At 43.2% G+C, this 14,822-nt stretch overlaps 2 protein-coding genes across 4 annotated transcripts in view; one reads left to right on the forward strand and one right to left on the reverse strand.

The window, feature by feature from the left end:
* MARCHF5 (membrane associated ring-CH-type finger 5) overlaps window positions 1–5,838 on the reverse strand; it is a 60,361-nt gene extending 54,523 nt beyond the window's left edge. Inside the window, exon 1 of the mRNA XM_032245544.1 lies at window positions 5,457–5,838. Within this exon, the coding sequence (XP_032101435.1) occupies window positions 5,457–5,491 (35 nt within the window). The 5' untranslated portion in view covers window positions 5,492–5,838. The remainder of the gene's footprint in view (window positions 1–5,456) is intronic.
* A 34-nt stretch (window positions 5,839–5,872) lies between these two features.
* CPEB3 (cytoplasmic polyadenylation element binding protein 3) overlaps window positions 5,873–14,822 on the forward strand; it is a 239,167-nt gene continuing 230,217 nt past the window's right edge. For 2 of the 3 annotated variants that reach the window (XM_032245540.1, XM_032245542.1), the window contains exon 1: window positions 5,873–6,059. The gene's annotated coding sequence lies outside the window, so the exon portion shown is untranslated. Of the gene's footprint in view, window positions 6,122–14,822 lie in introns of all 3 variants that reach the window. The other variant, XM_032245541.1, reaches the window with a different exon arrangement.

Consider the following 14,822-nt stretch of genomic DNA (forward strand, 5'->3'; position numbering starts at 1 on the left):
GAGACGGGGTTTCACCGTGTTGACCAGGATGGTCTCGATCTCTTGACCTCGTGATACACCCGCCTCGGCCTCCCAAAGTGCTGGGATTACAGGCTTGAGCCACCACGCCCGGCATGTTTTCATTTTTTACACATATAGCTGGAAGCAAATATAATTGATGATGGTTTTTAATTCTGGGCATTGGTTTATAATTGTCAAAATGGTGATGTGATTGAGGTCAACTGACAAAGAGAATGTGAAATTGTTTACACTGCATGCTCCTATCAGAATACAGCTTCCTTGGTTTCCAAAGGGGTATACATCTGTGGATAACACTCTCACAGAAGCAGAATTCTAATTTATTTTACCATTGCAAGAGGGGGTTAGAGGAATAGACCACTCTCTCTGCTCTTTCTCCCATCTGACCATTCTGGGGACATTCTGGCTACATTCCTTGCCCATTCACTAGATGCAAGTAAGTAATGCAAAACAACCTCAACAAATTAATGCGTGTTTATTTTAAGACGGGGAAGCAAAAGTAGTTTCCAGAAGCATTTCTCAGTAAGTCCAGGCTTCAAATCAGAGGTCCATTCCTGCAGTCTGTTATATTCTTTGAATTGTTCTCTGAAAATTCAATCCTAACTTTGAGAAGTTTTAGAGAAAAATAAGAAAGGTGGTGGTGAAAGAGAAAGTAATACAACTTCTTACTAAAGAACTGAGGCAATGAAAAAGATAGAAGACCTAACTAAGGTTCAAAAAACTTGATATAAAGGGTTTGGGCTTATGAGTGGTTATAATTTCAGGGAAATGATATTTGTGATTCTAAAACATTCATGACACTAGAAAAATCACCCCCCCTTTCCAGCATTCTTGTTTACCCACAATAATTTAAAAGGTTCAAGACCGGGCATGGTGGCTCACATCTGTAATCCCAGCACTTTGGGAGGCCGAGGCAGGCAGATTACCTGAGGTTGGGAGTTCCAGCCTGACAAACATGGAGAAACCTGTCTTTACTAAAAATACAAAAAGTTGGTCTACGGCCAAAGGTTAAAAAAAAAAAAAAAGGTCTACGGCCAAAGAAAAAAAAATACAAAAAGTTAGCCGGGTGTGGTGGCACATGCCTGTAGTCCCAGCTACTTGGGAGGCTGAGGCAGGAAAATGGCTTGAACCCGGGACGCGGAGGTTGCAGTGAGCCGAGATCAAGCCGCTACACTCAAGCCTGGGCAACAAGAGCAAAACTGTTTCAAAAAAAAAGAAAAAAAAGAAAAAAAAAAAAAAAAAAAAGGGTTCAAATAATAAATTTATATAAAACACTTAAACAGTTTATAAAAACAAAAGGCAATCAAAAGTATATCCATATATATACTTTCCACCTACAAATACTATAGTAATTAAATTTATCAATATAAATAATAGCTAAACTAAAGTGAGTTATTTGCAAAAGACAAGGAAATTCAACTTCAGCTATTAAGAAGTTGCCACTAGTTGGCCAAGTTCAGTGGCTCATGCCTTTAATCCAGGTACTTTGGGAGGCCGAGGCTGGTGGACTGCTTGAGGTAAGGAGTTCGAGATAGCCTGGCCAACATGATGAAACCCTGTCTCTAAAATTAGCCGTGTGTGTGGTGTATGCCTATAGTCCCAGCTACTCGGGAGACTGAGGGAGAAGAATTGCTTGAACCTGGGAGGCAGAGGTTGCAGTGAGCCAAGAAACTGTACCACTGCATTCCAGTCTAGGTGACAGGGTGAGACTTTGTCTCAAAAAAAAAAAAAAAAAAAAAAAAGTTGCCACTAATTTAAAAACCCTGAAAGATTAAGTGGTATAAATTGAACATACCATTCTTGTTACCACTGAAACGAGTCTTTGACAGTTTAAGCAACACAAACACCACTGGAATTAAAGCTCCATAAGGGCTTTTTTTAAATGTTAAATTCGCCACTATATACCAAGGGCCTAGAATGGTATTGGGCATATGTAGACACTCAGTATTTATTAAATAAATTCAATAAATATAAATGTTTAATAATTGATTCATTGTAAAATAACACCTTTTTTTTTTTTTAAAGACAGGGTCTTGCTATGTTACCTGGGCTGGAGTACCCAGCGATGCAAACATGGCTCACTGCAGCTACGACCCCCAAGGAATCCTTCCACCTCAGCTTCCTATTTGGGACCACAGGCATGTGCCACCATACCTGGCCTAATTTTTAAATTTTTTGTAGAGACTGAGTCTCGCCATGTTGCCCAGGCTGGTCTCCAACTCCTGGACTCATGCAATCCTCTCATCTCAGTCTCCCAAAGTGCTGGGATTACAGGCGTGAGCCACTGTGCCTGGTCTAAATAAAATACATAACTTAACCTAAAATGAACAGAACAATATGTTACACATATTTCCTTAGTCTTTACAAAGTTAAAAACCTGCATTAAATAAATAAACACATGAACAATTATCTGAGCTAAATTCTGTCCCTCAAAGATTGGCACCAAAAACCACGTTAGGGAGAAGCCAAATTAATTTAAAAAATTCTGGGTCCTAACAGGCTGACATATCTTAGTCTCTTGGCCTGTCGATACTCCTTCAAGTGAACCATGTTGACTATCTTTGTGTTCAACTTGCAGTAGGGCCAGCCCAGATGAAGCAAATTGTAAACATAAAGTAGATGGGGGAAAAATGGCCAAACTGGTTTACATTAGTCTTAAGTGCCTTCTATTGGGCTAACACAGAGTGTTTTGTTGTTTTATAGCGATTACGTTTTCGTGTACTGTAACCCTGTGAAGTTGGATATTCCCATTTCATAAATGATATACATAGCGTCAGAATCTAAGTTCAAAGTCACATAGCTAGTAAGTGGCAGAATTCAAATTTCATGCTTTCTATCTCTGAAGCCCAAGCTTCACTCACTGTACCCTACTATCTCTTACCATGAAAGATATCACTGCCTTAGGACTTAGGGCAGTCATTTTCAGCCATATCCGAAACATTTAAAAAGCTTTACAGATGTCCAGGATCTATCCTACAGAAGTTTTTGATCTTATTAGTCTTAGAGAGGATCCAGCATCCATGCATATTTTGAAATGCCCAGGTAATTCTAACACGGAAGTAGGCTACCAACTACTAATCCAGACAATAAAGGTCTTTGACAGTCATGTTAAAAATCTACCTTAAGGTATGTCAAAAGGAGAACAAAAATGAGAGTAAGCCAGTGTCATAGTCACCTGCTTCAGTAAATGGCAGCCAAAACCTTCACATTTCTGTTGAGAAGTTTTAAATGCCTCACTAATATATATATATATTTTTTTGAGATGTAGTTTCACTTTGTCGTCCAGGCTGGAGGGCGGTGGTGTGATCTTGGCTCACTGCAACCTCCGTGTCTCTGGTTCAAGCAATTCTCATGCCTCAGCTTCCCAAGAGTTGGAACTACAAGCACACGTCACTATGCCTGCTTAATTTTTGTATTTTTTTTTTAGTAGAGACAGGGTTTCACCATGTGGGCTAGGCTCGTCTCGAATTCCTGACCTCAAGTGATCTGCCTTGGTCTCCCAAAGTGCTGGGGTTACAGGAGTGAGCCACTGTGCCGGACCTCACTCTTTGGCTTCTTACTTTTAGGGAAATCTCCAAAGAGCATATGAAAAGCTAGGTTAGCTGCTGGACATAAGAGCATTTCTAGGCCGGGCACGGTGGCTCACGCCTGACATCCCAGCACTTTCTGAGGCTGAGGCGTGAGGATCACTTGAGCCCAGGAGTTTGAGACCAGTATGGGCAACATGGCAAAACTCTGGCTCTATAAAAATACAAAAAATTAGCTGGGCGTGGTGGCATGTGCTTGTAGTCCCTGGCTACTAGAGAGGCTGAGGTGGGAGGATCACCTGAGCCCAGGATCCGGGGGCTGCAATAAGCTGAGACCACGTCACTGCCACTGTATTCCAGCCTGGGTTACAGAGATCCTGTCTCGAAAAAAAGTCACTATGTAAAAATGAAAGCAGGAGGTCCTCAGAGGAAAAAATTACAAAATACCCTGCATCAGAACAGGGTCTCAACAGTTTAGAATTGGCAGTGGCAGGTGGTCTCCTCTATGCATAATTTGCCACAATTTGCCAATTTACAATTAAAGGAATACCTGGTAAATTATCAGACCCCTAGACAACTGGGGAAACTGACAAATAAGTTTGTGCATTAGTTCACAACAAATACTTAATTACTTACTGAGTACCAGGCTCTATTCTGGGATTAGAGATAAACAATAGTAAGTTTCTGCCTTCCAGGAGCTTGTAAACCACACACATACATATAAAAAAGGGTAGTCAATACAATTGGCAGAATGTTGACCTGAAACAAGGGCTGGATGAATCACCAGTTATCCCAACTGAAAAAAATCAGTGACATAATTTCTATCAATTGAGACGGCTCAAAATTCTAAGCTCCAAAAAAACGTCTGTCACCCTGGAAGGATATGTACATTTGGGTCATTTGTGTTCTGGGTGTGGCAGAACCAAACAGCATTTAATTAGACATAAACACAATTAAGGGAGGCCCTTCATTTAACACCTTACAGTTGGAATTTTACTTAGTACAAAGAGTTGGTACCACCTGCTGAAATGGGTGGCAAGTGATGCCTATTGAGAGTTGTAAGCAACCACAAACATCATGAATTAGCTTGTACAACTTGCTATGCCAGGAAGTAAGACTTGGCTGGGGGAAATGTGGATCTAGAGTCTCCAAAAACTCAGGGTAGAACCCACGGCTAGAATTTCAACAGCAGAGGGCGGTGCGGCTGACTTCACAAAGAGTTTCACCGACCGGGGCCCCCCAAGAGTGGGCAACTGACTCCTGTACTAGCTAAAATGTCTTCAATGAACTCAACGATCGTCAAGTACGCTAAGTGTTCAGAGTTGGACTCATTTGGCTGTTTTCCATAAACTCTACTCTGGACTAACCGTTAAAGCTCCCTTGCGGATACTCTGACCTTACAGTTCGGAGGTGGGGACGGGATGAGGGGGTGCGGGGACGGGGAAAGGGGGGAGAATGAAATCAGCCAATCAGACTTTCTAAAAGAATGCTTATCATTGGTTCTTAGAGACTTAAAATTATAAGGGGGTCATTCCCCTGAAAAATAATTCGGTTCTTCTTGCCAGTGACATCGCTGACAAACACTTTACAAGTTGTGGGGGGGAGGGGAAGAGGGTAAGAAAAAGAAACTAATCTTGTGGGTTAACATAAGTCCCTCTCACGTCAAAACGGGGTTCCAAAGAAAGCAGACGCCACTCCTTGGTTAAGTTTCACCCAAAGTCTACGACGCAGGCCGCTCGCTCTGTCCGCCCCCAAGTCTAGACTGAAAACTTTCTGCGTCTTTCACAGCCCCCTGGCTGTGGAACCCCTCTCGGCACGCCGGGCTCTGCTCACCAAGAGCCTCGAGGGCCGGCGCGGGCAGGGCGAGAGCGAGGGTCGACGGCTCCCCTACCCCCACACAGCGGCCCGTACCTGTCCAGCATCTGCTGTAGGGCTTGATCCGGCATCTTCCGCGGAGCCGGCGCACTCGGCCCTCCCCAGTAGACCTGCTCAGGGCCAGGCCCAGGGACAATAGCACTGAGAGGCGGCAGAGTAGGCCTCAGTCCCGTGGCAGTCGCGAACCCGCCACCCAGCTTCCCGGGGCAGCTCGGCTAGCCAAGCGAGGGCTGTGCGGAGCCTGCGGGCGTTCGGGGTAGGCGGCGGAAAGCAAGGAGGAGGAGCCTGAGGCGGGGAGGCGGCGATCGCGGCCCGGGTTCCTGCCCGTCGGCCCGAGGTTCCGGTCCCTGGACCGCGGGCGCCGAGCTACTGCCGGCGGAGGAGCTACCTTTGTGAGGTAAGAGTCGCCGCCTCCGTGCGCGCTGGGGTCACGTCGTAGGGCGGCCCAGAGCAGCCTGGGAGATGTAGTCCTCGGGCCGTCCCCGCTAGAGGCTGCACAGACCGCCGGACCAACGCCTCCGCGACGGCCGCCGTCCGGTCGGCGCCCTCCCGTTTCCTTCCTCCTGGGACAAAAAATGTCTTTCGGGCGGCTTTCCAGGAAGCAGCAGGATGCGCCGCTCCACTGTCAGTAGCAACAAGGTCAGCCTTCCCTGCCTGTTTCTTTTCGCCTCCGCTCTTGCCCTCAGGTGGGACCGAGCCAGGTGAGGGGAGGGGGCTGAAGGGCCATTTCTCATCAGGGTCCTCAGCCCCGGCCGTGGCGTGGGGGCGGGCAGTGGCGGAGGTGGGGGTGGCAGAAACTCCTTCCGAAGCCCCCGGCGCTGGCGCCAGCCTCTCCTGCGGCAGAGCCCATTTTGGGGGAATTACACCACCCCCTCAAGGGGTCGGCTGCTTGGGTGCGTGAGGTTTTTCTTGAGGGGGCGGGCAAGTCGGGACTGCCTGGACCAGACGGCTTCCACCCGAGTCTCCCACTGTGTGTTTGGGGCTGGCGAGTGGGGGAAAAAAAGATGATTCCCTCCCTCGCCAGAAACCTTCTCAAATGTGCCTGGGCTTTCAAGGGCTCTCCGACAGTCTCCAAATGGAACACGTTGGTGAATAAACGGCTCTTGCTTACTCAGCTGTGGGTTGTCAGGGATGTTTGTTTCTCTCTCTGCTGCTGGTCACTGTTAACCGTTTCTAGTCGCGTTGACACCTTCAAGCAGGTGGATTGGGAGTGGCAGGGTGGGAGTAATCAAAAAGGAGAAATCAAATCAGTCTCTCGTAGGGTCAGCTTCTGAAGTTCGAGGGATACCTTTGGCGGGAGGAAGGAGCTGTTAACGCAAACGAATGCGTTTTTTGGACGACCTGTGGCGTTTTCTCTAGGGCTGTGATTGGTAGGACATCTGGTAGTTTTCCCTTGATTATGTCTAATTTCTACTGCAAGAGGTTTGATTTTTTTAAAAAATGAAAATGTGTCTTTAAAGTCTTTTTTAAATGTAGAATTTTACAATCAACTTTTCATTATCTGTTCAAAATTTGCAAAATATATTTGAACTAGAGTGTTCATTACTGGGAAAAAACAAACCCCCAAAAATGTGACCAGAAGTTTATTTGGCCTACAATTTTTGAAAGTGCTTTTGAGAAACAGCACCCTCCCCAACACACACAGACAATCCTTCTAGGGAAAGAAAATGAGTAATCAGGGTGTCTAAAAATCAGGGTGTCTATATATATATATACTTTCGTAGAGACACGGTTTCGCTATGTTGCCCAGGCTGGTCTTGAACTCCTGGGCTCAAGCGAGCCGCCCACATTGGTCTCCCAAAGTGTTTGGAGTACAGGTGTGAGTCACCGCACATGGTTGATGTGTAATATTTTATTTTATTTTGTTAATTTAGTTTGAGAGATTGAGTCTTGCTCTGTTGCCCAGGCTGGAGTGCAGTGGCTCAATCATGGCTCTTTACAGCCTTTGCCTTCCGGGTTCAAGGGATCGTCCTGCGTCAGCTTCCCAAGTAGCTGGGACTACAGGCGTGTGTACCACGCCCAGCTAATTTTTGTATTTTTTAGTAGAGACGACGGGGTTTTACTATATGTTGGTCAGGCTGGTCTAGAACTGCTGACCTCAGATGATCAGCCCATCTCGGCCTCCCAAAGTGCTGAGATTACAGGCTTGAGCCACGGTGCCAGGCCTATTTTATTTTTTTGAGACAGAGTCTCCCTTTGTTGTCCAGGCTGGAGTGCAGTGGCATGATTTCGGCTCACTGCAATCTCCACCTCCTGGGTTCAAGCTGTTCTCGTGCCTCAGTCTCCCAAGTAGCTAGCTAGGATTACAGGCTGGTACCACCATGCCCGGCTAACTTGTATTTTTCCTAGAGACAGGGTTTCACCATGTTGAACAGGCTAATCTTTTTTTTTTTTTTTTTGAGACGGAGTTTCCCCCTTGTTACCCAGGCTGGAGTGCAATGGCGTGATCTCGGCTCACCGCAACCTCCGCCTCCCGGGTTCATGCAATTCTCCTGCCCCAGCCTCCTGAGTCGCTGGGATTACAGGCACGTGCCACCATACCCAGCTAATTTTTTGTATTTTTAGTAGAGACGGGGTTTCACCATGTTGACCAGGATGGTCTCGATGTCTTGACCTCGTGATCCACCCGCCTCGGCCTCCCACAGTGCTGGGATTGCAGGCTTGAGCCACCGCGCCCGGCTGAACAGGCTAATCTTGAACTCCTGATCTCAGGTGACCCGGCTGCCTTGGCCTCCCAAAGGGCTGGGATCATAGATGTGAGCCACCGCACCCAGCCCAGTGTCTTAACATTTTAAATTATTATTTTTTGCTCCTGGTGTTGTGTCAGTCTAACCATATCATGTATTTATCTCTTAAGCAATTGTCAGCCATAGGAGTTGGATATATACTTCCTGCTTAAAAACAGAATTTTATCCCAGCATGTGAATGAAGTAGATTAGTACAGACTCCAAGATTCTAAGATCTTATCTAATGTCAGAATTTCTATTTCAACTGAAATTGGAAAATATGATACCTTTTGTTGATAGCAAAGACATATGCACATGGACCGTATTATACCAACAAATGGATTTTATGTTTGCATTTTTATGAAAAAGCCTCCTGGTTGTGTCAAAAACCCTCTGAAGTAGAAAAAAATCCTATTACTCATCTAAAGCGTGATTAGCACATGACCCAGTAATTCCACTTCTAGGTATTTTCAAGAGAAATGAAAATAGTGTCTACACAAAATCTTGTTTGTGAATGTTTATGCAGCATTATTCTTTTTTTTTTTTTTTTTTTTTAGACAGGGTCTCACTTTGTCATCTAGGCTGGAGTGCAGTGGCGCCGGCTCACTGTATCCTTGACCTCAGGGGTTCAAGCCATCCCCCTACCTCAGCCCCCACAAAGAAGCTAGGACTACAGGGGTGCACCACCATGCCTGGGTTTAAAAAATTTTTTTTGTAGAGTTGGTGTTTTGCCATGTTGCCCAAGCTGGTCTTGAACTCGTGAGCACAGCCATCCTCCCACCTAAGCCTCCCAAAGTGCTAGAATTATAAGCGTGAGCCATGGTACCCAGCCTACAGCATTTTTCTTGATAGCCAAAAAGTGGAAACCCAAATATCCATCAACTGATAAGTTGATAAACCACATGTGGTATATCATACAATAGAATATTATTAGGAGAAAAGGAATAAAGTTATGATATATGCTATAACATGAAAGAACCTTGAAAACATTATGCCAAGTGAGTGGAGCCAGTCACAAAGTCCACATACTGTATGATTCTATGTGCATGAAATGTCAAGAATAGGCACATCCATAGAGACAAAAAGTAGATTAGTGAATGCATAGGGCTGAAGGGGTTGGGGAGAAATGGGGAGTGACTGCTACTGAGTATGAGGTTCCTTATTGCGGGGATGAAAATGTTCTAGAATTAGATAGTGGTTTGGTTATAGAATTTTGTTAATTATATCACAAATAAGATACAATTAGATTATGGTAATAGTGGCAAAACTCTGTAAATATACTCAAAAAACCCATTGTACACTTAAAATGGATGAATTTTAATGTTGCGTAAATTACATCTCAATAAAGCTTTTAAAAGACTATTAGCGGCTGGGCACAGTGGCTCACGCCTGTAATCCCAGCACTTTGGGAGACCAAGGTGGGTGGATCATGAGGTCAGGAGTTCAAGACTCAGCCTGACCAAGATGGTGAAACACTGTCTCTACTAAAAATACAGAAATTAGCCGGGCGTGGTGGTGGACGCCTGTAATTCCAGCCACTTGGGAGACTGAGGCAGAGAATTGCTTCAACCTGGAAGGCAGAGGTTGCAGTGAGTCAAGATCAAGTCAATATACTCCAGTCTGGGTGACAGAGCAAGACTCTGTCACAAAAAAAAAAAAGAAAAAAAGGGAAAAAAAAAAGCAATTAGCTTTGTATAAAATGTTCATGAGGGTATCTAAAAAGAAACAGATAACTGATAATTCTTTACTATCAAACTTGTTTTTTATTAGTATCAGCAAAAATAGTGATTGATAAAACTCAGGAAATAAATAAATTCTAACATTTGAAATGGGTGACACATATAGTCTGAATTTCAATATTGTTTGTCAACTTTTTTTGTGGCTCTTATATTTTCTGATAAGACTCAGAATAATTGGAATTATATTCTCTGATTTTGAAGGAAAAAAGTGTTGATTATTTAGAGATTATTCTGACCAAAACCACATTGAAATGCACTCCTGCATTTATATCGGGTTAAAAGTGTATAAAAGTTTATGATAGTGGTGCGTACCTATAATCCCAGCTGATACTCGGGAGGCTGAGTCAGGAGAATTGCTTGAACCTGGGAGGTGAGGTTGCAGTGAACTGAGATTGCACCACTTCACTCCAGCCTGGCGACAGAACGAGAATCTGTCTCAAAAAAAAAAAAAAAAAAAAAAATTCTATGATAAATGATATTCAGCCAAGAGAGTAACTAAACAGCATGACTACAACCAAAAACATTTCTTTTCCTCAGAGATATATTTTGAAATAGAAATTAACCTACTGCAAATATTTAAAGATTCCTAAAGTAACTAGGACAAATGTAGAGTTCTAAAGAGTTATGGAATATTTTAATAATTCTATAATGGATTTAGAGGTACCTGAGTATGAACTTCTCTAAATATGTCAGAAAATTTAGAATAATATATCACTCTAATGTTCTTCCATCACACTTGTTTTGAACTGTCTACCAAAAAGTGTCCTGGAGCATTCCCTAGATAAATGGTATAATATTTTTAGGACCCTCTAAGGAGAACTGTCAATTGCCAAATTTGGTGATAAACTTGCAGACTGAGCCCTCAATCCAAGCTACAAAAAGTTTTTTTTTTTTTTCATTAATTCCTTCAGCAGGTGTTTCCAGAAAATATATGCATAGGTACGCTAGTAGCAAATTAAACTATACCTACCTTTTTTTTTTTTTTTAAAGATAGAGTCTTGCTCTGCTTGCCGCCTAGGCTGGATTACAGTGGTACCATCTTGGCTCACTGCACTGCAACCTCCAACTCCCAGGTTCAAGTGATTGTCATGCCTCAGACACCAGAGTAGGTGGGATCATAGGTGTGTACCACTATGTCTGGCTAATTTTTGTATTTTTAATAGTGATGAGGCTTCTCCATGTTGGCCAGGCTGGTCTCAAACTCCTGGCCTCAAGTGATCTGTCTGCTTTGGCCTCTCAAAGTACTGGGATTATAGGCATGAGCTACTATATCTGCCCTATAGCTGACCTATACCTACCTTTCAGAGACATACACTCTATATACCTAAAAATGTTTGTATTTAGAAAAATAAAAGCAAATAAAATGGTGTAATAATGAAATGTTGTATAATGATAACATGGCATGATAGCATTTGAGGAAGTGTCAGATAAATGGCATAGAAGTATACAGTGATGTAGAAGTTCCACGGGAAATTGTTGTGGACTGGTGTGTTAAAGAGAGCTTTGTAAAACCTGTCTAGGCTCTACTTTGTAGCAAGAGGAGTAATTATGTAGGTGAAGAGGTAGAGAAGAATCTTGGATATGGGTAAGGATGAAAGGATGTAAAGAAAGAAGTTATTCTTTATAACTTGAGCTATAGATCTCTAGTATGTAAATGGAAAATATGAAGGGCTGGTGCTATGGTTTGAATATGTCCCCCAGTGTTCATGTGTTAGAAACTTAAATTCTAAGGTGGGGTGCGGTTGCTCACACCTGTAATCCCAGCACTTTGGGAGGCCAAGGCAGATGGATCACTTGAGATCAGGAGTTCAAGACCAGCCTGGCCAATATGGTGAAACCCCATCTCGACTAAAAATACAAAAATTAGCCGGGCATGGTGGTGTGTGTCTGTAATCCCAGCTACTCTGGAGGCTGAGGCAGGAGAATCGCTTGAATCCAGGAGGTAGAGGTTGCAGTGAGCTGAGATCATGCCACTACACTCTAGCCTGGGCAATGGAATGAGACTCTGTCTTAAAAAAAAAAAAAAAAAAAAGAGAGAGAGAGAAAGAAACTTAAGCTCTAATGCAGCAGTCTTGAAAGGTGGAATATTTAAGAGGTGATGAGGTCATGAGGACTCTGCCCTCATAAATGGATTAATATAGTTATCAAGGGAGTGAGTTCATTATCATGAGAGCGCGTTTGTTATAAAAGTGAGTTTGGTCTTCTCTTGGTCTCTGTCTCTCACTTTGACCATGTGATTCCTTCTGCTGTGTGGCAGGAAGGCTGTCACTGGTTTTGGCCCCTTGGCCTTGGACTTCCCAGCCTCCAGAACTGTGAACCAAGTAAATTTCTTTTCTTTATAAATTACCTATTCTCAGGTGTTCTGTTATAGCAGCATAAAATGGACCAAGACAACTGGTTAAATAGGGAGAATAGTTTAAGAACCTTGCAGAATTAATTCATTTAACAAATATTGAATGTTTGTGACAGGCACTAAGCTAGGCATTGAAGATACAATGATGAGCAAAAACAGGCAGTCTTTACCTTTTTTGTGGGGTTTATAGTTTATCGTGGGAAGGATTATCACATAAATAAATTTATCAAATTGCAAATGTGGTACATAGTATTATGAGAGATTATAACTAGGATTTGGCTTAGACCAGGAGGTCATGGAAAGTTTCTCTGAGGAAGTGTGTTATACCGAGACCTGAAGAAGAACAGGCATTAACTAGATAAAGGGAAGAGGGAAGAACATTCCAGGGCAAAGAACAGCATGTGCAAACACCTTGTGAAGGAAATTATGAATAGAAGAAACTGAAACAAAAAGAAGATCTTGGGGCAAGAAAAAAACAAAAATATCAGTAAGTGACAGACTATGAAGCAAAGAGATTTGTAGGCCAGTTTAGGGAATTTTGCCCTGTTTTAGGAGAGGATGAAGCTGCTTGTGGGGAGGGTTTAGGCATAAGAAATAAACCCCATTCTGGGCCGAGCGCAGTGATTCATGCCTGTAATCCCAGCACTTTGGAAGGCTGATGTGGGTGGATCTCCCTAGTTCAGGAGTTCAAGACCAGCATGATCAACATGGTGAAACCCTGTCTCTTCTAAAAATAGAAAAAAAAAAAAAAAAAAAAAAAAAGCTGGGTGTGGTGGCACATGCCTGTAATCCCAGCTACTTGGGAGGTTGAGGCAGGAGAATTGCTTGAACCCAGGAGGTGGAGGTTGCAGTAAGCCAAGATTGTGCCACTGCACTCCAGCGTGGATGACAGAGTGAGAACCTATCTCAAAAAAAGAAAGAAAGAAAGCAAAGAAAGAAAGGAAAGAAAGAAAGAAATAGACCCCATTCTGTAGGAATTGGAAAGTTAACTTGTAGTGGTTCCTAAACCTGCTATGAGTCAGATTAACTGCACTGGAAATTTTAATCTTTGTGCCTCGCAGTGGTGCCTAATTGGCTGTCTTTTTAACAAGTTCTCTAAATGATGATTAATGTTAGAGAATCTCTGCAAGGATAACATAGGTTTGAGTCTTACCATTGATAGAAGCTTGGCAATTTGGGCAGGTTACAGAATGTCTTTTAGTCATATTCCCCATCTCTGGGGTGATGGCGGTGGGGGCAGGGAGAGAATTAAAGAACCTACCTATTTGAATTCCTGGGAGGAATACATGAGAAAATTCCTTTAAATTCTTCAGTACAAGGTCAGACATGTGGTTAAGAGCTCTTAATAATTATTACTGAAAGTTCTTCAGTAAAGATGAGGGTGATTTAGGGATTTTTTTTTTTTTTTTTTTTTTTTTTTGAGATGGAGTTTTGCTCTTGTTGCCCAGGCTGAAGTGCAATGGTGTGATCTTGGCTCACTGCAAACTCCGCCTCCCAGGTTCAAGTGATTCTCCTGCCTCAGCCTCCAAAGTAGTTCGGATTACAGGCATGCGTCACCATGCCAAGCTAATTTTTTGTATTTTTGGTAGAGACAGGGTTTCTCCATGTTGGTCAGGCTGGTCTCAAACTCCCGAAATCAGGTGATCTGCCCATCTCAGCCTCCCAAAGTGCTGGGATTACAGATGTGAGCCACCGTGCCCAGCTGGTTTAGGGGATTTTTTTTGAGACAGCATCTCACTCTGTAGCCCTCGCTGGAGTGCAGTGGTACACTCACGGCTGCAGCCTTGTCCTCTGGCTCAGGTGATCCTCCCACTTCAGCCTCCTGAGTAGCTAGGACTACAGGCACATGCCACCATCCCAGATAATTTTGTGTATTTTTTGTAGAGACAGGGTTTTGCCATGTTGTCCAAACTGGTCTTGAATTCCTCAGCTGAAGTGATCCACCTGCCTTGGCCACCGAAAGTGCTGGGATTCCAGGCATGAACCACTGTGCCTGGCTGATTTAGGAAATTAATCTTGAAGTGGTATGTATGGTGGGTTAGAAACAGAAATGTTAGGCCTCAGCTAGGTCTCAGTAACTTGACTATGGTCTGTAAGGATTTTCAGAAATTTGCTTTAACATGGCTATTAGTTTTTGACAATCCTTAGATAGGTTAAGTAGTTGCAGTAGATAATATCCCTGTTACTCTCTAAAGGATGTTAGGAGGAGGCTTCAGTCCTCAGAATATGTTTTACTGGTTTAACATCTAAAGGATTACTTTGAATTGACTTTGGTTTCTTCATTCTAGACAGAGCTTCACTTGCTACTTACAGAGGACTGTCTAAAACCTGTCTTCATTTGCTACCCAGAGAATAGAATCTTATCTGCATATATTCACTGTAATGGGGTAGATATTTACAAAAGATAATTTCACAAATCACCATCATCTGCCAATTTTGCTTTCTCCTTACAAATGTGGTAGAAGAGCCATTACTCTTCATTATCCTTGCTTAAATTCCTCTCTCTGGCTTTATGTATCCTTCGGCTATGCAGTGATCGGGGTAGAGAAACTTTCTGTAGCTTGTTCCTGGAGTATCAATTTTA

Source organism: Sapajus apella, unplaced genomic scaffold (genome assembly GCF_009761245.1).
Source record: "Sapajus apella isolate SASKATOON/1434 unplaced genomic scaffold, GSC_monkey_1.0 scaffold58, whole genome shotgun sequence".
Classification (NCBI taxonomy): Eukaryota; Metazoa; Chordata; class Mammalia; order Primates; family Cebidae; genus Sapajus; species Sapajus apella.